General features: G+C 44.5%; 1 protein-coding gene across 1 annotated transcript; it reads left to right on the top strand.

Moving 5' to 3' along the window:
- Positions 1-3,139: 3,139 nt before the first annotated feature.
- foxl3 (forkhead box L3) lies at positions 3,140-7,650 on the top strand. Its single transcript, XM_080206835.1, has 3 exons — positions 3,140-3,692; positions 3,812-3,980; positions 4,975-7,650. Exons 1-3 carry the CDS (start codon positions 3,586-3,588, stop codon positions 5,440-5,442), a joined length of 744 nt encoding a protein of 247 aa, XP_080062961.1. The 5' UTR covers positions 3,140-3,585; the 3' UTR covers positions 5,443-7,650.
- Positions 7,651-25,276: the final 17,626 nt, after the last annotated feature.

Here is a 25,276-nt window from a genome sequence, read left to right on the forward strand (position 1 = left end):
ACATGCATGTGTGGCACACAATCCATTTAAGTCAGGATTCAGGCCCAATATTACAGGCTTTAGAATCACGGAATCCCAACAGTGCAGAAGGAGGCCATTCAGCCCATCGAGTCTGCACCAATTCTCTGACAGAGCATCTCATCCAGGCCCATCCTATCCCTGTAATGCCACATATTTTACTCTACTAATCCCTCTAATCTACACACCTCAGGATACTAAGGGGCAATTTTTTATTTAGCATGGCCAATCCGCCTAATCCACACATCTTTGGACGTTAAGGGACAATTTAATATGGCCAAGCCATCTAATCTGCACATCTTTGGACACTAAGGGGCAACTTAGCATGACCAATCCACATAACCTACACGTCTTTGGACACTAAGGGACAACTTAGAATGGCCAAGCCACCTAACCTGCATATCTTTGGATACTAAGGAGCAATTAGCATGGCCAATCCACCTAACCTGGGCATCTTTGGATACCAAGGGGCAATTTAGTATGGCCAATCCACCTAACTTGCACATCTTTGGATTGGGGCAGGCAGGTGTCGGTGTGAACACTAAGTAACAACTGACCTGCTCCGATAGGAATCACAAGCAAACTGAGTCGCTATTAGATTTCACATAAGCAGCCTTCATATCGGGCTGGGGTTCTTCGGAAAGGAAACTTCAGCCTCCCAAATAACTTGAGCTAATTTCTGCCTTCGCTGTGATATTAGTGAAGAGAGACTCAGCCGGAGATGAAAGCTGGGAAAATGCTTTAATGTAAACTAGGCAAGTTGCTCTCGAAATGCATTTGGCTCGGAGCGTTAGTGGAGTTTAAATAAAATAGAAACACACAAACTTTGTGTTTTTTTGTAATTTACATGTGTTGCAGACAGGACGATTCCGGGATAATTAAAAGATGTACCTAAAGGCTCGTTAGCGCTTTTGATCTGCCGTTTACCTAAAACATTGGAACTGGGGAATAAAGGGTGAGATTTGTTAGAGAATGAATCCAGAATAGAGATTGTGTGTGTTTTCCAAACCACCTTGTATTTCACTGTCTGGAACTATTATTAGTGTATTTCGCAATGTTGTGTTTTGAGCATTGTCCTGGTTCCCCTTATTGCTTTGATGATGTGAAATGGGATTTGGTTCAACCCCTGCCCCACTTGTTCAATGACACATCGACATAGCACCCCACTCAAAGTGTGCCTGATCACCCTTTTGAAGCATTTATCCAACTGTGTTTTGGAAGTGCTTGCGGAATTATTTTCCCTGTAGTTTGAGTAAATCATACTTTTTAAAAAATCCCGGTCTTTATTTTTCTCCCCTTATTTGAAATGGGTGTGATCTGATTTCGTTTAAGGATATTCCAATGAGTACAAACAATCCCTCTCTATCTGTATCCCTAGCTAAGTGTGCCTGGCCCAAGGTACCTTTCGGAATCTGTGATATCTGAGGCTTGTTTCAGAAGACACTATTAAATGCACAATGTATACATGGCCACAGATTTTCGCTTTAGTTCGGAAAGTGGAGCCTTCATTTACCCCACAGTGGAAACTCTTTACTTCTACCACCCGCACCCCACCCCCCCAACCAAACATTAATTCGCCCAGATGATTCCTCTCCAACTCCTGGAATTCCAATGGAATGGCCACTGTGAATGCAGTAAAATATCGAATCAATCCTGCCTCTCATAAAGCCGCCCATCTAACACACACACACACACACATACACCAGTTAGCTGCCCAAGTTTGGTTTTAACAATCCAGAATAGACCTAGGGTATGAATACATGCCACCTGGCCTCACCTCAAATCAGCATTTAACCCAGACACTATCGAATATTCCACTTCCATAAAGTGTGGGATTACAACAACACAAACAGAAAAAATGCTGGAAAATCTCGGCGGGTCTGACAGCACCTATGAAAAGGGAATAGAGCCAACCTTTCGAGTCTGGATGACCCTTCCGCAGAGCACAGTGTGCGATTACAGCGAGCGGAGCTGAGTGAATGGGTTTGCAAGGGGTTTGGTAAGGCCCAGATACAGAGTGACTGTTTGTACCCATCTTTTAACAAGATCATATCAACTTTATCCCAGTGTCTGTTTTCTCTCCAGTGATTTATTCTTTTAATTAAATTATGATCTCCTCAAAGTACAATGGAAGTCGTTCCCACAATCACTTTCGAAATGTGACTCGGTAAACACAGAAAACAGGAGTAAGGAGAAGCCATTTGGCCCTTCGAGTCTGCTCCAGTATTCATTTCCATCAGGGCCAGAAAGGAAGGCCAGTGGTGTGAGAAGGCAATGGCCAAGTGGTATTATCACTAGACTATTAATCTAAAAACTCAGCTAATGTTCTGGGGACCTGGGTTTGATCCTAGCACGGCAAATTGCGAAATTCCATAAAAGAATCTGGGATTAAGAATCTACTGATGAACATGGTCTATTGTCAGAAAAAAAACATTTGGTTCACTAAAGTCCTATAGGGAAGGAAATCTGCCATCCTTACCTGGTCTGGCCTACATGCGACTCACAGCAACGTGGTTGACTCCCAATTGCCCTCTGAACAAGGGCAGTTAGGGATGGGCAATAAATTGCTGGCCCAGCCAGCGACACCCATGTTCTCAGGCTCGAATATTTAAAAAGAGTTAAAAGCAAAATATTGCGGATGCTGGAATCTGAAGCAAAAAAAAGCTGGAAAATCTCAGTGGGTCTGACAGCAACTGTGGAGAGAGAATAGATCTGAGTCTGGATGACCCTTGGTCAGAGCTGAAAAAAAGAGTTAGCAGCGAAAAGAGTGGGGCCAGGTGGTATCTGGTAGCCTTGCTGCGGCTGGTAGTGTGTACAAACTAAAATATTTTTTCCCCCCTTAAAGATGTTGTCAAAACAGCAGAAGCAGTATTTACCCGCTTACACTCATGGAGTGTGTTGACTTTAGTTCAAAGCCCACACAAGCAGCAATGTTAGCTTCCCCCCCTCCGGCTGTTTCCCTTTTAACTTTCCCCTTTTGTCGGGAATGGCTGAAATTCTCTGCACCGCAGCTTTGAACGCAAGGAGGGCTGCTTCAGTCACGGAAATACAATTTATGTCTATTATCTTGCTTTTGCAGATTGCATCGGGGCCCTTGCAGGAGCGGCGGCTGCTGGACGAGATGGGACTTTCTGCTGTAAATACACGTTTGCAGAAGGAGCAACTCAAAAAGACGCACAAAAAACAACTAAATTACAACGTTGCATCTTAATATCGGGCGCAGCAAACTCTTGTTTTAGTGTGTGCTTGTGGAGATATTGAGGGATCTCACGTTAGACCACCCACACAGACAGCCCAGCTACTGGTTGAACACAGCGAGTTCAAAGGTTCACGCGAGAATTAACCAATTTAATCAGTTATTACCAGTTTTATAGTCAGATTAACTAGCAGATAGAGAAGGAGTCTCCCTATAGACTTCTGTCTGAAGACCTCGGCTAGATTACAACCGTTTTTTTTTCCCCCATTGATTAGTAAGTTCTTGAACCACTTACCCTGCCAGGAGTCCTGCTCTCTATCCCGGACTCACTTTTGCTGCTCCGTTTGTTAGGCAGCTCCCAGAGTTTGGCAATGTTTGACAATTCGCAATATCCTTACAACTGCTTTAATTACGACGGAGATGATTACCCGCCTTGCAGTTCCGACGAAGACAAAAAGATATCTCGACCTGCCTACAGGTAAAGCATTTGTGTCGCGATTTTAATGAGTTTGGTTCCATTGGGTGGGGTGGGGGCTGGCAAAAGATAGAAAAGAGAAAAGTTCATTCTGAAGGCACTTTATTCATTGTCTTTCTCAGTTACATCGCTTTAATTGCAATGGCCATCCAACAGAGCCCTGCCAACAGGGTCACCCTCTCCGGCATCTATGACTATATCATGAGCAAGTTCCCTTATTACAGAGCGAACCAGCGAGCCTGGCAAAACTCAATCCGACACAACCTCTCGCTCAACAGCTGCTTCGTAAAGGTGAGGAACCTATTGCTCCCCTCGCGGTCCAGCGCCGGCTTTTACAAACTGTTATGTTCAGATATTGGAGATGGAGTTGAAGCGATAGGGTTTATTCTGATCTAAGTTGTGTTCTGATATTGGGGATGGAGTTGGGGTGATGGGGTTTACGGGTTGCTGTGTTCTGATATTGGGGATGGAGTTGGGGTGATGGGGTTTACAGGTTGTTGTGTTCTGATATTGGGGATGGAGTTGGGGTGATGGGGTTTACGGGTTGCTGTGTTCTGATATTGGGGATGGTGTTGGGGTGATGGGGTTTACGGGTTGCTGTGTTCTGATATTGGGGATGGAGTTGGGGTGATGGGGTTTACAGGTTGTTGTGTTCTGATATTGGGGATGGAGTTGGGGGGATGGGGTTTACAGGTTGTTGTGTTCTGATATTGGGGATGGAGTTGGGGTGATGGGGTTTACGAGTTGCTGTGTTCTGATATTGGGGATGGAGTTGGGGTGATGGGGTTTACGAGTTGCTGTGTTCTGATATTGGGGATGGAGTTGGGGTGATGGGGTTTACAAGTTGCTGTGTTCTGGGAATTTTGGGTTGGGGTTAATGCGGGGGGGGGATGGGGAGGATAATGTTATCGGATTTTGGGTCACTGGCAGCTGGGGTGGTGCTGCCGTTTCATTGTTTGAAATCATGTGCAGGAGTTTTCCCTGAATGTATCTGTAATCTGTTAAGACACATTATTGTGAGGTAGTCGAAAACTTTTTGGTGGAACCGCTTTGAGAGCCGCCGCTGCCTGGGACAATTGTCAATTCTCCATTGTTACACTTTACATCATTCCCTTTAGAATGGAACTGTGTCTTCCCAGATCCGGGTTGGAGATATCTGGGAACGGTTTCGGTGCCCCTGACTTTGAGTTAATGCTGCAAAATGTGGGTTGGATCGATTGAAATTCAACTCTGTATCAGTGCAAGTTTGTGTAATGAATCTCTCATTGTATTTCCATGGACTCAGGTTCCAAGGTCAGAAGGAAACGAGAGGGGCAAAGGTAATTTCTGGACCTTCGCTTCAGGATGTGAGTCGATGTTAGATCTGTTCGAAAACGGGAATTACCGGCGGAGAAGGAGGAGGAGGAATGTGAAACGCCTCCAGAAATACCAGTGTAGCAGAAAGGAGGAATCCCAGTGTCCAAACGCAGTGGACAATCTCTTACACAGTGTCTCCTACCATGGCGAGAAGGCAGTTAGCTCCAGGGCTAGCCCGCTGACCTCCGAAATATTCTTTGGGAACGAGAGCCCCAGCGGACAGCCCCAAGACACCAGCCCCCTCCACAAAGCCGAGTCAGAGATCAAATTCAGTATCGATTACATTCTGTCCTCTCCGGATCCCTTACCCGGGCTGAGACCTCAGCACGACTCCCAAAGTAACAGGGTGCTGCTGTTAGACCACCAACAACTCAACCTGCAATTCTGGACAAAGTGAAATCATTTTACCATCAGTTCCTGAGCAGATCCGGAGAAGCCACCACCAGGTGATCATGAACTCTCCAACATCAATTGTAATGTGAACCATTGTCTGTTCTTTGTGTTCCCGGACCAGGCACTTTCAACTCCCCCTCCCATCCGAGTCCCAATTAATCCCATTCATTGACCCACAGGCGGGTTGTAAAAGCATTAAGGAACCAATGTCCACACTGACATTCCTCGCCCCTGTTAAACAGCGGATGGGACCTGACTTTATGCTGATAAAATTCTAGATGGAGTTTGTAAACCGCTTTGCTTGACTCGAGATGATTGAGTTAGGGGATCGGGGCAGAGGGGGATGTCCCTTCACATTTACAACACCCGACTCTGTAATGAAAAGCATGGATGTATGAAGGAATAAAGAATGAAGGTATCATACGAAGATGAACAAAGCTTTCCCCAGTTACAGCCCCTCAGTATTGATGGTTAAATTTATCTCTACTACAATTTGTAATCTTATTATTTTTACTCTTGGGGTTTTACCATCTCCAGCCCTGGTTTTGCTAGGTGTGCTACATTTTACTTTTGGGGAAACATAAAATAGATGTTGATCTTGATCAGAGTCGGGTTACAGTCTATTCTTTATGAAAAATACACAAATCTGGCCATGCAGGGTTGCATCTCTCCCCATACCCTTCATGTACAAAATCCACAAATTGACAGTCTCATTCTAGTCCAAAGTTAGCGAAAAGTGGAATCATAGAATCCCCAGAGAGCAGGAGGAGGCCCATCGAGCCTGCATTGAGAGCAACCCCATTCAGTCCTTGTCTCTATAACCCCCATGGGTGGGGGGCGGGATGTCACAGTGACACAGTGATTAGCGCTGCTGCCTCACAGCACCAGGGCCCAAGGTTCGATTCCTGGCTTAGGTGATTGCCTGTACATTCTACCCATGTCTGCGTGGGCTTCCTCCCACAGTCCAAAGATGCGCAGGTTAGGTTGATTGACCATACTAAATTCTCCCTTGGTGTACCCAAACAGGTGCTGGAGTGTAGCGACCTGGGGACCTCACAGTAACTTCATTGCAGTGTTAATGTAAGCCTACTTGTGGCACTAATAAATAAACTTTAAACTACTAATCCCCTTAACATTAAGGGACAATTTAGCATGGGTAAGCCACCTCATAGAATCTCTACAGTTCAGAAGGAGGCCATTCAGGCCATCAAGTCTATGCCAACCACAATCCCCATAACCCTACTTATTTACCCTACTAACCACCTGACATTAGGATCAATTTATCATAGCCAATCAACCTAACCTGCACATCTTTGCACTGTGGGAGGAAACCAGGGCACCTGGAGGAAACCCATGCAGACACAGGGAGAATGTGCACATAGAGCCTGCATCCCTAGTGCTGTGAGGCAGCAGTGCTAACCACTGTGCCACCACGCTACCTCTGACCTTCACGTTTTAGCTTCAGAGTCAGATTAGGTATCTCTTCTTCTCTGATAGTTATCACTGTCAATATCAAATCAAAGAATCATGGGGTTATTATGGGTCACAACTTGGCCAATATGATCCGTCCCAAGCAGTGACTGAGGAACTTTCTCTTCTGACGAGTAAACCCCTTCTACGTTTACAGCTTACATCAGATTGCCTTGTCTTTTTACAATAGAGCACTCAATCATCATGGTGATGCTGTTGTTGTGGTGTAAGGACATTTTTTTTCAATGGTAACCTTTATTTACCTAGAGCTACATCAACTTGAGACATTTTAACATGACTGCCATTTAATAAGAGTGCGTCTCTCTGGCTCAGGGCTGAAGGGTGACCTTATTTAAGTATGCGGGAGACCCATGAACTCATCTCCAACGCAATCGCATTCCCATTGTAATTAAAATTAAATAGGGTGCATGCCTTTATTTTGGCTAATCTTTTGATCGATTACTGATATTAACACGAGGAGCTGGTTGCCCCTCCAGCCCCCCTCCAGCGAATGTGTAAGGCTAACACACGTTCTGGATCATCAGCTTTCCATTAAGCAAGTTGTTGATGAAATGGCAGTCATGGGGAATTTTACATAAAATTAATCTTGCATTTTAAAAAAGAACTCAGCATTAAACAATATTAGCGGTAAAGCAAAGTAGTTAATTAAAACGCTCTACGGGCTATAAGTAATATAAGCAAGATCTGTATATTCAAGAACTGAATAAAGTTGTGACATGGGTGTGTGGAATGAGAATTATTTATCAGCTTTAGGCATCTTAACTACATTTACCTTTTGAAATGTGGGAGTGCAGTGAAGTGCAGCCTTATTTATTACATTTCTTATCCTCCCCCTGTTAGAATGCGCTCCAATTCAATCTTCTCATTTCCAGGAAGATGTAATGAGGTCTGGGTGAAGCCGGAGACCGTTCCGCTTTGCTCATTCACAAATCACCAAAAATGCACTTTACAGCGTGGAACCGCTCACTTTTACAGGTTACGTCTGCACTCTGCTATCTATATGGGCCAAGGATCCCCTTTTGTTTAACATCTCGGGGCAGGGAATAGCCAGGGAGGATGAGGAGTTTAGAAGTTTATTAGTATCACAAGTAGGCTTACATTAACTGCAATGAAGTTACTGTGAAACTCCTCTAGTCGCCATACTCCAGCGCCTGTTTAGGTACAACTGAAGGAGAATTTAGCCTGGCCCAATGCACTCTAAACAGCACATCTTGTGGGTTTGCTAGTGCTGTTGGGAAGAGTTGAAATGACTTAGGCAGGAGGAGGGGACCCAGACTGTTAGCAGAATAGGGACACTGTATAACATAGAAAAGCAATCAGGTCAGAAGGAATACAGCGGTCGTAAGTTTCAAGGGAGTAAGACAAGGCTGGAGGTCCTCTACCTCAATGCAGGCATGTTAAAGGTAAAATGAATAAGTTAAGGGTGAGGATTGACACGCGTAATTATGATATAATAGCCATCACAGAGACATGGTTGAATGAGGGGCAGGATTGGCAGCTCGATGTCCCGGGATATAGAATCTTGAGGGGAGACAGAGGAGGGGGTAAAAGAGGAGAGGCAGTAAGGAGAGATAATATCTTGGAAGGGGCATCAAATGAATCTTTGTGGGTAGAGCTTAGGGATAAAAAAGAACAGTTACATTGTGAGATGTTAATTACAGGCCCCCAGATAGTGGGAAATTGAAGAGCAAATATGTGTGCAGTTCGCAGAAGGATGCAAAAATAATAAGAGAATAATTATTTTAGTTGATTTCAACTTTTCCAACATTAATTGGAATAGCCATCACATTGAGGGCTTACATGAAGTAGAGTTCTTAAAATGTATACTGGAAAACTTCTTAGGTCAATTTGTAAAGGATCCAACAAGGGAAGGAGTTGTGCTGGATCTAGTTATGGATGTGAACACATTGGAGGAGGTACAGAGGAGATTCACCAGGATAATGCCTGGGATGGAACATTTAAATTATGGAGACGGGTTGGATAGGCTTGGGTTGTTTCGTAGAAGACTGAGGGGCGACCTGATCAAGGTATTCAAGATTATAGAGGCATGGACAGAGAGGATAAGGAACAGCTGTTCCTCTTCATTGAAGGGTCAGTTACGAGGCGACAGAAGTTAGAAGTGAGTGGTGGGAAGGTTTACTAGGGATCTGCGGAAAAACCTTTTACCCAGAGGGTGGTGACAGTCTGGGATGCACTGCCTGAGAGGGTGGTGGAGGTGGGATGCCTCACATCCTTTAAAAAGTACCTGGATGAGTACTTGGCATGCCATAACATTCAAGGCTATGGGCAAAGTGCTGGCAAGTGGGATTAGGTGGGCAGGTCGGGGCATTGCATGTGTCAGTGCAGAATTGATGAGCTGAAGAGTCTCTTTTGCACTGTAATATTCTGTGATTCTGTCTTTCGGATTGTGGGAGGAAACCTGAGCACCTGGAGGAAACTCATGCAGACACAGGGAGAAAGATTAAAAGTTTTTTTTAAAGTTAATTTATTAGTGTCACATGTAGGCTTACACTAGCGATGCAATGCGGTTACTGGGAAAATCCCCCAATTGGCACACTCCAGTGCCTGTTCTGAGGGAGAATTTATCATGGCCAATGCACCTAACCAGCACATCTTTTGGACTGTGGGAGAAAACCAGAGCACCTGGAGGAAACCCACGCAGACACGAGGAGAACATGCAGCTTGGCACAGATAGTCACCCAAGTTGGGAATCGAACCCAGGTCCCTGGCACTGTGAGGCAGCAATGCTAACCACTGTGCCACCCTGTGTTTTACTATTAATGAGGCACTGAAAATCCACTTCAGGATGGAACAGTCATTAGCAGTAAGAATTGCGAGAGCGCTGAGTCAAATCTATGGCTATGTTCTAACCAAGACCTCCCCACCCTCCCCATTAAGAGGGGCAGAATGCAATGATGCCTTGCTCAAAGCAATCAGGATGTTTCATTTATATCAAAAACAGAAAATGCTGGAAAATCTCAGCAGATCTGACAGCATCTGGATGACCCTTTCAGACTCAAAACCTTGGCTCTGTTCTCTCTCCACAGATGTTGTCAGACCTGCTGAGATTTACCAGCATTTTCTGTTTTTGTTTCAGATTCGAGTAACCACACTATTTTTGCTTTTATGTTTAATTTATAAAGCACCTTTAATATCAAGCCCCTTGGGGGCTTGGCAGAGACAGTTCCAGAGCTCGATAGTAATAGACTCATTCCACAATCCTAGGTTACACAGAATACAACAGTGGTGTGGGAAATCGAGGTGTTTTAAATCTGGCAAACTCTCCCACAGTAAGAAGTCTGACAACACCAGGTTTAAGTCCAACCAATTTATTTGATAGTAAACTCACAAGCTTTCAGGGTTTGCCCTTTGTCAGGTGAATGGAGAGTTCTGGCCTCAGACAGAGCATATAATAGCACAGACAGTTTACAGATTACTGATTAGAATGCGAGTCTTTACAACTAACCTGTTATTCAAGTCTTAAAGAGGCCGACAATGTGAGCGGAAGGAACATTAAGCAAAGAGATGTGTATTGTCTCCAGACAGTACAGTAAGTGAGATTTTGCAAACCCAGGCAAGTCACGGGGGTTACAGATAGTGCGACATGAACCCAAGATCCCTGTTGAGACCGTCCTCATGTGTGCGGAACTTGGCTATCAGTCTCTGCTCAGCGACTCTGCGCTGTCGTGTGTTGTGAAGGCCGCCTTGGAGAATGCTTACCCGAAGGTCAGAGGCTGAATGCCCGTGACCACTGAAGTGTTCGCCGACAGGAAGGGAACAGTCTTGCCTGGTGGTTGTCGAGCAATGTTCATTCATCCGTTGTCGAAGCGTCTGCATGGACAGGCTGTCCCGAAAGCTTGCGGCTTTTGCTACAAATAAACCTGTTTGGACTCTAAACTGGTGTTGTGGGGTTTCTTTCTGTTTTACCCCAGTCCAACGCCAGCATCTCCACATCATGTCTATTCAAATGAACATCGAATCATAGAATCCTATAGTGCAGAAGGAGGCCATCTGGCCCATCAAGTCAGCACTGACCACAATCCCACACATTCACCCTGTCAATAAGGGGAAATTTAGCACGGCCAATCCACCTAACCCGCACATCTTTGGGGAAGAAACCACACAGACTCAGGGAGAAAGTGCAGACTCCACACAGACAGTGACCCATGCCGGGAATTGAACCCGGGTCCCTGGTGCTGTGAGGCAGCTGTGCTAACCACTGTGCCACCCGATCATTTAATGCCCTCTTGAACACGTCAGTTGAACCTGCCTCCTTCCAGTCAGTGCATTCCAGACCCCAACCACTCACTGTGTGAAAATATTTTTCCTCACATCACATTTGCTTCTTTTTCAAATCACTTTTAATCTGTGTCCTCGCATTATCGGTCCCTTAACGAGGGGGGAACAGTTTCTCTCTATCTATATATTCTGTCTAACCTTCTCATGCTTTTTGAACATCTCTACCAAATCTCCTCTCTGCAAGAAGAACAGTCCCAACCTCTCCAATCTATGCTCATAACGAAAGTTTCTTCACCCCTGGAAGCCTTGTGTAGTTTATTTTGGGGATTGGGAATTTGCCTTTCTAAACTCAGCTTGCTATTAATGAGTCTCCCTCAGTCTGACAGGAGAATGACAGTTATGGAATGAGGTGGGGGGGGTAGGGGGGGGGCTACAGTTTGGAAATGCGAACCTGACAACTGAATGCTCTCACTGGGGGAAATTTTACCATTTCCATTCTAAGTGCTGGATGGACTTGACTCTGGGAGTGTTTCAGATCCGAATTTTAGGCCCATTTTTAGTGCTGTCCCACCCCACCCCACCCCCGCGCCCCATACACACTCTGCCTGCAATATTTTGAGCCTGTCAGATTCGCGCTGCGGAAGCCTATTGAGCGCTGGGCTCACTAAGCAGGTGCAAATGTTCATTTCAATAGATTTGAATATATTAACCTGCCTGTCGTCCATTTCTCGCTAATTGACAGTGGGCACTCCTAATTGACAAGGGACAGTGACCACACTGGAAAACCGGCGCTCCTAAAATGGCGCCGGCCGTGAAAACCGGCGTCGATCGTGCTCAGCGCTTTACGGCACACTTCACCACCGCGTCACACCCGAAAACAGACACACCGCGATGGTAAAATCACCCCCGTTGAATCCAACACGGACATTACTCTTCAAAATCAGAGACAACTGTGTAAAGTTTTGAAGAAAGGGATATCTGTAGAATTTCATAACAATATCCATTGCTGAGAGATTTAACCCATGGCTCTAATCTGCTTTAGCCTCTCTGAGGATTGGTTAGAGAAAGCAAATTGCCTCAGTGGGGGTGTGGTGGGCTGTGCATGAATTCTACATTCTGAACACTGAAAAAATAAATTGGGACACTTGTTGACACTTTACTGGCTGTGAGATGCTCTGGGACATTCTGAGGTCATGAAAGGTGCTATATAAATTCAAATCTTTCTTATTGCGAATGCTCGCCTTGATGACTAGAGGATTACTAATTTAAATAGTATCATGCAGGGGTGGTGGTGGTGTAGTGGCATTGTCACTGGATTAGTAATCCAGAATCCCAGGATACTGCTCCGGGGACCTGAGATTGAATCCCACCATAGCAGGTGGTGAAATTTGAATTCAATAAAAATCTGGAATTAAGAATCTACTGATGACCATGAAACCATTGTCGATTGTCATAAAAACCTATCTGGTTCGGTAATGGCCTTTAGGGAAAGAAATCTGCCGTCCTTACCTGGTCTGGCCTACATGTGACTCCAGAACCATGTGTCTGCCCCTTGAAATAGCCCAGCGAGCCACTCAGTTAAAGGACAACTAGGAATGGGCAATAAATGCTGGTCAGCCAGCGACATCCACGTCCCACAAATGAATAAAAAGAAGAAAAAATGTGTATGATTAATGGGAATAAGGCCTGGGTAAGATAATCTCTCTGAGAGGCGATGCACATTCAATGGGCCGAATGGTCTCCCTCAGTACTGTGGAGATTCTATGATCTCAGGCAGCCGGCGGGCGAGGTTGAGAAGGCAGGGCCTTCGTGAATGATCTTAGCCCAGTACGGGAATTGAACCCATGTTGTTGGCATTACAAACCAGCTGGCCAGCCAACTGAGCTGCACCAATCCCCACTAGACCGTGGGAGAATGCCACTTTCATCCCAGAAGAAAATATTTATATCCATGTGGAAACAATCCCGGTTCTTTTTGTGTGCTTTCATATAACATTGTTTACCAGGGGAAAATATACAGAAGAGAACTCTGGGGAACTCTGGACAGGAAACACCCAAAGATGGATCTGGAACTCTTGTCACTTGAACCAAAGCAGCCTGACCAAGTAGTAACAAGAACCACTCGGAAGCATTCACAACAATTAAATAGGGAGTATCACTCTAAAAATAAGGACTGCACCATTGGGATTTAATTTTTCTTGGGAAAATAGTCAGAACTTCGCAAAAGGAAACTGGGGATAGGATTCCAATCTGAACTTCGAGAGGTGTAAAAACACTTCAAATGCAGACTAAAAACTTAGCTAGGCCCAACTCTGAACATTGTTATTCAAATTCAGTCAAGAATTGAGGCGTTGGTGGTGACTGATCGGCAGGTAAGGTCATCTCATTATTGTGGTACAGGAACAGAAACCAAGAGAGTCAGTGTAACATCAGAACATAGGGATTAGGAGCAGAAGTGGGCAAATTCAGCCCTTCAAGCTTACTCCGCCATTCAATCAGATCATGGCTGATCTCCCCCTGGTCTCAAATCCACCTCCCCACCTGTTCCCCATATCCCTTTTTCCCTTTTTTAAATTAGAAATATATCTATTCTCATCATCGCAAGTTATGCAATTGAATTCTAGTAATAACCCTGTCAGCAAATGATAAATAGGTGAAAATGGTTCTGGCCTTTGCCAATATACACAGTGATTCTCTGGATCTAGCTGAGTAGAACAAAGCCTGAATGTGCATTCTGTCTCAGACTAGGTGGACGCAGGATCACAGAATTACTATGGTGCAAAAGGAGACTGTTCGGCCCATCTTCTATGCACTGGCTCTCCAAACGAGCATCATGAATTAATGCCATTCCGCTACCTTTTTCCTGTACCCCGACACATTGTTTCTATTCAAGTAATGACATCACATTTACTTCTTTTCCAAATCATTTTAAATCTGTGCCTTCTCATTCTTGATCCTTTTACGAGCAGGAACAGTTTCTCCCAGTTTACTCTGCCCTCATGATTTTGAACATTTTTCTCAAATCTCCCCTCAGCCATCTTCACTGCTAGGAGAATAGTCCCAACCTCTCCAATCTATCCTCACACCTAGAACCATTCTTGTAAACCTCTTCAACACTCTTTCCAATGTGTTTGCATCCTTCCTATAGTGTGAGTCCCAGAACTCTACACAATATTCCAGCTGAAGTATAACTAGCATCTTGTATAAGTTCCACATAACCCCCTTGCTCTTGTACCTTGTGCCCCTATTAATAAAGGCCAGGATATTATGTGCTTTATTGACTGCTCTCTCTCTCCTGTCCTACTACCTCCACTGCTCAATACACATATACACCCAGGTCCCACCCATGTTCTTACTACCAAAGCAAATCACCTCACCCTTCTCCACATTGAAGTTTATCTGCCACCTATCTGCCCACTCCACCAACTTGTCTATGTCCTTCTGAAGTTCTACGTTGTCCTCCACAAAGTTCACAATTCTTCCAAGTTTTGTGTCATCCACAAACTTTGAAATTGTTCCCTGCGCACCAAGACCTAGTTAATTAATATATATCAGGAAAAGCAAAGGTCCCAATATTGACCCCTGGGGATCATCACCACAAACCTTCCTCCAGTCCAAAAAATAAGCATTGACAATTACTCTCTGCTTCCTATTATTCAGCCAATTTTGTATCTGTGTTGCTACTGTCTTGCTTATTCCATGAGCTATAACTTTTCTCACAAGTCTGTTGTGTGGCACTGTGTCAAAAACCTTCTGAAAGTCTTTGTGCATCACATCGACAGTATTATCCTCACCAACCCTCTCTGTTACCTCCTCAAACAATTCTAGCAGGTTAGTTAAACACAACTTTGCTTTTAGAAATCCATCTTTCTAATCAACTCACATTCTTCCATATGATTATCAATTCTATCCCCAATAATTGTTTCTAGAATCTTCCTCACCATCAAAGTTAAACTGACTGATTTGTAGTGTCTCTTACAACTCTTTTTGAGCAATTCTCCAGTCCTCTGGCAGCTTCCCTGAGTCTAGAGAAGGCTGGAAGTTTATGGCCAGATCCCCTGCTATTTCCATTCTCACTTCCTTCAGTATCTTTGGATGCCAACATTAAGGGCATTTAAATGGTCATTGGATAAACATATGGATGATATTGGAGTAGTGTCGGTTAGATGGGCTTTAGATTGGTTTCACAGGTCAGTACAACATTGGGGGCGAAAGGGCCTGTACTGTGTTGTAATGTTCTATGACCTATGTTCTATGCATTGATTCGATCCCAGTGCTTTAAGTACTGACAGTCTATTCAAAAGTTCCTCCTTATCAATTTTGAACCCTTCTAGTGACATTATTTTCTCCTCTGTGATCACGTCCTGGGTAGCATCTACCTTCTTTGTAAAGAATGATGCCAAGTTATAATTTAACACCTTAGCCATAACAGACTCGATGTGTAAATTTCCTTTTAGGTCCCTATTCTTCCTTTTACTACATTTTGACTATTTATATGCCTATAGAAGACTTGGGGATTTCTCTTTATGTCGACTGCTAGTCTTTTCTCATATTCCCTCTTTGCTTCTCCAATGTGTTTTTTCACCTCCCCTCTGAACTTTCTATATTCCTCTTTGTTCTCAATTGCATTTTCTACCTGACCCCTGTCAAAAGCAGGCTTTTTCTTCTTTATCTTAATTTCTATTGCCTTTGCCATAGAGTCATAGAGATTTACAGCATGGAAACAGGCCCTTCGGCCCAACTTGTCCATGCCGCCATCCTGTTCATGTATTTATCAAGATTCCCCTTAAAAGTCACTATCATATCTGCTTCCACTACCTCCCTCAGCAGCGAGTTCCAGGCACCCACCATCCTCTGTATAAAAAACGTGTCTCGCACATCTCTTTTAAACCTTGCCCCTCGCACCTTAAACCTGTGCCCCGTAGTAATTGACTCTTCCACCCTGGGAAAAAGCTTCTGACTATCCACTCTGTGCATACCCCTCATAATCTTGTAGACTTCTATCAGGTCACCCTAAACCTCTGCATTGGAGGAACTAGTGGAGCCATGTGTAAAGGACTGTCATGCAACGCACAGGAGTTAGGGACATTATTCACCAACATTAAATATTCAATTGATATATCAAATTAGGCCGCAGAATTTTCAGGCTATATTCCTTCACCTGTGGTACTGGCAAAATGATATTTAAATTGAGACATTTGGTATTGGGCTGGAATAACGTTCTTGTTCGTTGTCAGTGACAGGAAACACACTCTGTAAAACTCGGCTGCTTGCTCTTTCGAAGGTTCTGACAACAGCGACAGAACAGACACACACTAACTTGCGCACACACATCTTAGACACTGAAAGGCGCTTGGCGTGCTTACACCCATTCAGATGTAGGCTCATCACGGTTCAGCAGAGAGCAGGAATTACTCTACACGTTCATCATAGGACATCAAAGGCCTTTGAGCTTCCCCTGTAACGCACCAGTTAATGAGCTCACATTAATTCCTTTGAGAGGTATTGAGTCACTGACCTGCCAAAAATAAATAAGTTAATGACTGCATTCAAAGGATTTTTGCATGATAGTGATATTTTGCAGAGGAAATTAAAGACCTCCCTGTTCTCCCGTTCCTCCCCCTCCCCTCCAGTCTGGAATATGAGAAGTACAATACTGCGGATGCTGGAATCTGAAACAAAAACTGAAAATGCTGGAAAATCTCAGCAGGTCTGACAGCCTCTGTGGAGAGAGAACAGAGCCAGCATTTTGTTAGAGTACCAAGGATGAATTGGAGGACCTGTATTTGTAAAGCAGCTTAAGCCTTTCAGTGCCATTGGAAGGCACTTCATACACTGTCAACCATGGCTTAGTGGGTAGGTCGTGGGTTCAAGTCCCACTCTTGAGCGCAATATCTGGACTGACATTCAGTTCCAGTGCAGTACATAGAGAGTGCTGCACTGTTAGGAGTGCGTCCTTTTAGATAAGGTGTTAAGCTGAGGCTCTGGTTTATTCTCTCAGATTGACCTAAAAGATTCCATTTTGTCTAATTGTCCAGGATGAATTCTACCTTAATACATGTGTTTGCTGCATTTACAAACAGGCTAATACAAAGGGGGTGTGTCCTTAAGGTGAGGTGGAAAGTTCAAAGGAGATGTGAGGAGCAAGTTTTTTTACACAGAGAGTGGTAGGTGATTGGCACGCTGCCAAGAGTAATTTGGAGGCAGATTCAATAGGGATGTTCAAGGGACTTTTAGATAAGCACATAAATATGGAAAGAATGGAGGGATATGGACCAAGGACAGGCAAAAGGCATTAGGTTAATTTGGCATCATGCTCAACACAACATTGTGGGCCTGAGGGCCTGTTCCTGCACTGTACTGTTCTACATTCTATGTTCTTGCTTTCATGCTGACATGGCCACATTGGAGGCAGGTTGTAAACTCCTCGTAAAAAACACTGAGATTCTTGTGATATTAAACAGCATCAACATGTCATAGATAACATTGCAATAACATTGTTCCATCAGTGCTATATCTCCACTTGAGTCTTAGTACATTATACTTGATGTATAAATAGTTCCCAGAGCTGATGGAAGGATTTTAAACACCAGTTTAACTTCACTCAACACAAAGTACAATTTGAACTACCAGGAATCCACTCCCAACTGTTACAGGTCAGTCTTAAAGAGACAGGCCTCTCCCCAATTTCCAATAAGGGAAGTTCAGATCGGGTGTTAAGGATTCATCTATGGTAGCCGTATTCCAGGTGGGGAGGTGGGATCAAGGGTGTCCTTAATTCCCTCTGCAGAATAACATTATCATGTGAAAATCTTTTGTTTGGTATTTTAATGTAGTCTTTGTGGAGATGCAGGAAGGATAACTAAGGAAACACCAACTCTGCTTTCTCTCCTTACAGATGTTCCCGGATCCACTGAGCATTTTTCCAGCATCCTCTGTTTTTGTTGCAGATCCTGGCATCCGTAGTATTTTCCTTATTTTATGCAAGAAGGATTGTCGGTTTGATGGCGGACTATTCTGAGTTCAAAATCACATCGGGACTCCAGTGCTAATCCTGGACCCTGCTTTAGAGACATCAACAGGACTCCCAGAAGCACAGTATTTTGATTTGATTTGATTTGATTTATTATTGTCACATGTATTAGTACAGAATGAAAAGTATTGTTTCTTGCGCGCTTTACAGACAAAACGTTTCATTCATAGAGAAGGAAACAAGAGAGTGCAGAATGTAATATTACAGTCATAGCTAGGGTGTACAGAAGGATCAACTTAGTGCGAGGTCCATTCAAAGGTCTGACAGCAGCAGGGAAGAAGCTGTTCTTGAGTCAGTTGGTACGTGACCTCAGATTTGTGTATCTTTTCCCCGAAGGAAGGAGGTGGAAGAGAGAATGTCTGGGGTGCATGGGGTCTTTAATTATGTGGGCTACTTTGCCAAGGCAGCAGGAAGTGTAGAGAGTCAATGGATGGGAGGCTGGTTTGTGTAATGGATTGGGCTACATTCACAATCTTTTATAGGGTAGCATGGTAGCACAGTGGTTAGCACTGCTGCCTCACAGCGCCACAGATCCCAGTTTGATTCTCGGCTTGGGTCACTGTCTGTGCAGAATTTGCATTTCCTCTGGTTTCCTCCCACAGTCCGAAAGACATGCTGGTTAGGTGCATTAGCCATGCTAAATTCTCCTTTGGTGTACCGAACAGGTGCTAGTGTGTGACGACTCAGGGATTTTCACAGTAACTTCATTGCAGCGTTACTGTAAGTCTACTTTTTATACCACTAAATAAACTTAGAGTTGCAGAGGCACTGGGAAATTGAGAGTGAAGGGGTTGCTATTAGAACGTATGTTTCACTGATGCCAAATCCCTCCATTCCCCCAGTTCCTGCCAAATGGGGAGCTGGTGAGGTGAAAATCAGCCCTTTCGCGAAATCGGCTGAGGGGCTGTTTTCATCAGATTTGTTGGCATCAGTTTCAAAGCCAAAATTAATTACACATCAACTTATACATTCAAGTTGATTGGGCTAAACAGCAGTGGAGTGTTTGTGAAAGGTATTTATTTAATGGATCAGAGCACAGCCATACAGAGCTGTCCTACTCACTGAGCACAATTAAAGTTAAAACAGAAAATGCTGCAAATGGAAAAGGTCACTCAGTAATTGAAAGGAAAACAATGGAAACAGATATGGATGAGCCGGCCATTCACCCCAGCTCATTCATCCTAACTCATTGTCAACCATGTTGCAAATGACTGAAGGGTTTTCACAGGATCCTTACAGTGCAGAAGGAGGTCATTTGATCCATTGAGCCTGCACCAACCACAATCCCAGCCAGGCCCGATCCCTGTAACCCCATGTATTTACCCTAGTTAATCCCCCTGACACTAAGGGACAATTTAGCATGGCCAATCAATCTAACCTGCACATTTTTGGAGTGTAGGAGGAAACTGGGGCACCCGGAGGAAACCCATGCAGACACAAGGAGAAGTGCAAGCTCCACACAGTTACCCGAGGGTGGAATTGAACCCAGGTCCCTGGAGCCGTAAGACAGCAGTGCTAATCAGTGTGCTATCGTGCCGCCCATTCTCATATCAACTATTGTCAGTCACTCGTTCATTTGTTTGACGTCTTGGGTAACTGTCTCTTCCAGATTGGGTAACTGTCTCTTACGGATAGGGTAACTGTCTGTGTGGGGTTTGCATGTTCTCCCTTTGTGGGTTTCCTCCAAGTGCTCCAGTTTCCTCCCACACTCCAAAGGTGTGCAGCATAGACCAGTTGGGCTGAATGGCCCGTTACTGGAGACGGTATCTAATTCTCTACGTTCATTACATGATCCTCCAAGTATGGTGTGAAGCAATTGGTCCTGAATGGGATTGTATCCGAGTTAATCTGTACTCCCCACCTCTGTGTTTATTTACTGAACAGACCATACAACTGCTCCTCAATATTTGAAGTCTCTGGTCTGACGCCCATTGATATAATATTTCCTGTTCTTGTCTGACAATCTTGATGAGTTCATTGCTTGCAGAGAAGGGTAAAGCTTCTTGGGGTAAAAGCCCCAATGCTTCAAAGCATTTTCTACCAGTGGATCAGATAATTGCCAATGCTTTTACCTTCAACTTTCCTGCTATTAGTATTGATGAACAAACTAGGGAAGGAGAAAGTATTTGCAATTTTCAATAGGTCATCCAAACATCAATGCAAATTGCATCCACTTTCCGATACTTAAGTCTGCCCTCCTCTCTTATTTACATCCACCCTTACATCATGCTTAGGTCTCCTCTTACATTTTACTTACGCCTGGTTTTACACTGTACTTGAGTCTACCCTTTATGTCTGCTCTCTCAGATCTGAAAAATCCCATGGCGAGGGTAGCACGGTGGTTGGCACTGCTGCCTTACAACACCAGGGACCCAGGTTCAATTCCGGCCTCAGGTCAATGTCTGTGTGAAGTTTGCACATTCTCCCTGTTCTGCATGGGTTTCCTCTGAGTTCTTTAGTTTCCTTCCACACTCCAAATATGTGTTGGTAAGGTTGATTGATCATGCTAAATTCCTCCTTAGTGTCAGGGGGATTAGCAGGGTAAATACGTGGGGTTACGGGGATAGGGTCTGGGTGGGATTGTTGTCGGTGCAAACTTGATGGACTGAATGGCCTTCTTCTGCACTGTAGGGATTCAATGATTCTATGACTGCTATTTTGAAGAAGAGCGGGGACATCACCCCCAGTTTCATGGCCAATATTTATCTCTCAATCCACATCACATAAACAGATGATCTGGGCATTATCACTTTGCTGTTTGTGGGAACTTGCTGTGCACAAATAGACTTGTATTTCTTACATTGCAAGAGTACGTTAGGGTGAACACCAGCAATGCTGCAGTGCTTTAGATTCAATGAACGGTACGTTGATCTTTACTGCAAAGGTGTTTTCCTTTTGACTAAATGCAAATCAGATCAAATCTTGGTGCTTTTAGTATCTAGAAATCAATCTATTTCTTTCTTCAATGTATTCAATAACTTGACCTCCACCCTTCTGTTTGGTTAGCAGTGCTGCCTCACAGCACCAGGTTCAATTCCCGGCTCAGGACACTGTCTGTGTGGCGTTTGCATGTTCTCCCTGTGTCTGCGTGGGTTTCCTCTGGGTGCTCCGGTTTCTTCCCACAGTCTGAAAGACGTGCTGGTCAGGTGCATTGGCCATGCTAAATTCTCCCTCAGTGTACCTGAACAGGCACCGGAAGGCGGCAATTTAGGGGATTTTCAAAATAACTTAATTGCAGTGTTAATGTAAACCTACTTATGACTAATAAATAAACTTACTTCCTCCTTCCTTACTTAAAGAATTCCACAGGTTCATAAGAACATAAGAAATAGGAGCAGGAGTAGGCCATCTAGCCCTTGGAGCCTGCCCCGCCATTCAATAAGATCATGGCTGATCTGAAGTGGCTCAGTTCCACTTTCCCACTTTCTCCCCATAACCCTTAATCCCCTTGTCTGTTAAAAACCTATCTACCCGTGTCTTAAATATATTTAGCGAGGTAGCCTCCACCACTTCAACGGGCAGAGAATTCCAGAGATTCACCACCCTTTGAGTGAAAAAGTTCCTCCTCAATTCTGTTCTAAACTGCGTCCCCCCCCTTATCTTGAGGCTGTGCCCTCTAGTCCTGCTGTCCTTTCTGAGCGGGAAGAATCTCTCCACCTCTACCCTATCCATCCCTTTCATTATCTTATACGTTTCTATAAGATCCCCCCTCATCCTTCTAAACTCCAACGAGTACAGACCCAGTCTATTTAGTCTCTCTTCATAGTCCAACCCCCTCACCTCTGGTATCAGCCTAGTGAACCTCCTCTGCACTCCTTCCAAAGCCAAAATATCCTTGCGCAAATACGGCGACCAAAACTGCACACAGTACTCCAGCTGCAGCCTCACGAGTGCCCTGTACAGTTGCAGCAAGACCTCCCTGCTTTTATATTCTATCCCCTTCGCTATAAAGGCCAGCATCCCATTCGCCTTCTTGATCACCTGCTGCACCTGCAGACTGGGTTTTTGCGACTCATGCACAAGGACCCCCAGGTCCCTCTGCACCGTAGCACGCTGAAATTCATCACCCTCCTCATCTCAGTCCTAAACAGTCTACCTGTATCCTGAGATTGTGGCCCTTTGCTTTAGACCCTCTAACCAGGAGAAACATCATCCCTAAATCCAACCTGTCAGGGTTTTGTACACTCCAATGAGATTCCCTCTTATTCTACTAAACTCCAGTGAATATAGGCTCAATTGACCCAATCTCTCCTCATGTGACAATCCTGCTATCCCAGGAATCAGTCTGCTGAACGGATTTACTGAGACTTGTCAAACAGTCCCAGAAGCCAAAAGGGAATCTTTATTTTTGATATGACTTGATTTGAATTATTACTGTCACACCTATCATTATACAGTAAAAAGTATTGTTTCTTGGGCGTTATACAGCCAAAGCAGGCTGTACATAGGGAAGGAAGAGAGAGAGTGCAGAATGTACTGTCACAATCATAGAGTAGAGTAAGAATAAAGTTATAGAAACATAGAACAAAATTGGCACTAGACTGCTCAAATCCATCCAGCCTTGGGTAGCACTGTTGCCTCAGAGTCAGAAGATTGTGGGTTCAAGTTCCACTCCAGAGTATTGAGTGCAAAATCTATAAAATGTTTCAGTTGTGTCTAATTTTGTGCAAGTGGTGGGCTTTAGTTGGGTTTTCACCTAAGCACATATAAAGAGACACTTATTGAAACTGTGAGGTTGTTGAGTTAGGAGGTGTATGCAATTTTCACTCTGCAAATAAATGGCTCCAGTGTGTCACCAACCAGACTGGAATAACGTCCAGGCTGACACACCCAGTGCCGTACTGAGGGAGAGGTGCTGTCATGAGGATGAGTGTTAAACTGAGGCCACATCTGCCCTCTCAGGTGGAAGTAAGATATTCCACGCCATGACGACTTCACAAAGAGCTCTTCCCGGTGTCCGGGCCAACGTTCCTCCCACCAGCAATACCACTAAAGTAGATCTGAAACAGAAAATACTGGGAAGGCTCAGCAGGTCTGACGGCATATGTGGAGGGAGAATGGAGCCAATGGTGAGACTCTCTGGCCCCCCAGCTCCATGGTTCCAGCAGGTCTGGAGAATCCCACTGGCATGAACGGCCAGAGAATTCCAGCCAACGTTTCGCCTCAGGATGATCCTTTGTCAGAGCCGCTAACACAGATAGTTTGACCACGATCATGGGGCTGCTAGTGGGATCTTCCTGTGTCTAAATTGGCTGGCAGCTTTCTAACTTGACAGCAACAACTACACTTTGAAAAGTATTTGATTGGCTGTGAAGTGTACTGAGATATCTTGAAAGAGGCTATTGTTTTGTGAATGAAGCAGCTTCACAAAGACCTCATAGAATCATAAAATCCCTACAGTGCAGAAGGAGGCCATTCGTCCCATCAAATCTGTGCCGACAACAACCCCACCCATTTACCCTCCTGACAGTAAGGGGCAATTTAGCATGGCCAACCCACTTAACCCGCACATCTTTGGATTTGCACAGTGAGTTAGTGTGGTTAAGTGATTCCGTTCCAGCTGAGAATCATATCGCTTTAATTGCTGTTCCCTTTCCAAAGGTCGAGCTGTCAGCAGAGAGACATATTTGTAAGTGTTGAGAGCTGAGCAGTAACTGTGGAAAAAAAAGTCTAGTCAGCCTCTGAGGCTTACAATCAAATACAACCAAAGTTTCCCAGCTCAGAGTAAGGCAATAGGTTGAAAATGTGGATTAAGGTTCTTGACTGACTGTACTGTACGCTGCTTGTAGGAGGATAGGCTGAATGGCCTAAATGGTTCAATTATTTCTTATAAGCCAGGCACTGTACATCCTGTTCAAACAAAAAAGCCTCAAAGGGACACTGTCCCTGGGGGGAAAAAAAAGTGTTCCGTGAAACCTAATTAGAGTTGAGTATAAACACACAGTTCAAAGTTATATATCCCACCTTTTATATATTGTGGTTTCACCCACTCCCCTGTTAGAGGAATCAGATTTGTCAGAGGCAAATGAAGAAGGTGGAAGTTTACTTAGTTAAGTTACTTCTTAAAAAAGATGTTGAACTCCATACTTTTGCCCATTAGAGAATGTGATGCGGGTGTGTTTGAAGATTAGCTCTCAGGATAGTGGCAGCATTACCGGCAATTTATTGTCTGGACACCAGATGGCAGTATGAGGTTAGACATGACAAGCAATGTGAAAATTATTTTAAAATTCAAAAACAAATCCTGATTTATTTTGATTTATTTCCACGTCTGCTATATTGCTGCTGTCTCATCACTCCTTTGCCACCAAGACCATGATCTATCTCAAAATTCCCTTTCCCCATGTTCCCGCTTCCCATCCACTGGGTCATTTGCAGGATTATAGAATCCCTACAGTACAGAGGGAGGCCACTTGGCCCATCCAGTCTGTACTGACTGTCTCATAGAGCATCATACCCAGGCCCACGGTATTCCCGTAACCCCCACGCATTTACTCCTCTAATCTCCCAAATCTACATATCCTGGCACCCTAAGGGGCAATTTAGCATGGCTGATCCACTTAACCCCCATGTCTTTGGAGTGTGGGAGGGAACCAGAATGCCCATAGGAAACCCACATCCTGCTCAAACAGTAAGGCCTCGGGGAGAAAGTGCAGACTCCACATACAATCACCTGAGGCTGGAATCGAACATGCCTCCCTGGTGAGGCAGCAGTACTAACCACTGTGCCACCCTGCTGAGCCTGCCCAAAATACAAATCTGAACTTTGGCTAGCCACAGTCACCCGTATCCTATCCCACTCTGGGTCTTACCAGCCCCCTCATTAAACATCAGCCAGTTTCACAGCATGTCACGCATGGTCTTAAGACCCTCCCACCTCCTACCCTCCAAGCAGACAGTCTAATACACTGACTGTGATCCCCTGTACCTCACAGTGATTCAGCCTTCAGCTGTTCTAGCCTCTCTCTCAATCTCCCAATTCAGCACTTTACAGTCCCCTGGCCTCTGCATTGAGCTCAGCAACTTCATGAACTTTTAACCTCCCCCCCCCAGCCCCCCAAGTACTAGTTTTTATT

This window comes from Carcharhinus amblyrhynchos, chromosome 18 (genome assembly GCF_965287045.1).
Source record: "Carcharhinus amblyrhynchos chromosome 18, sCarAmb.v2.hapA, whole genome shotgun sequence".
Classification (NCBI taxonomy): Eukaryota; Metazoa; Chordata; class Chondrichthyes; order Carcharhiniformes; family Carcharhinidae; genus Carcharhinus; species Carcharhinus amblyrhynchos.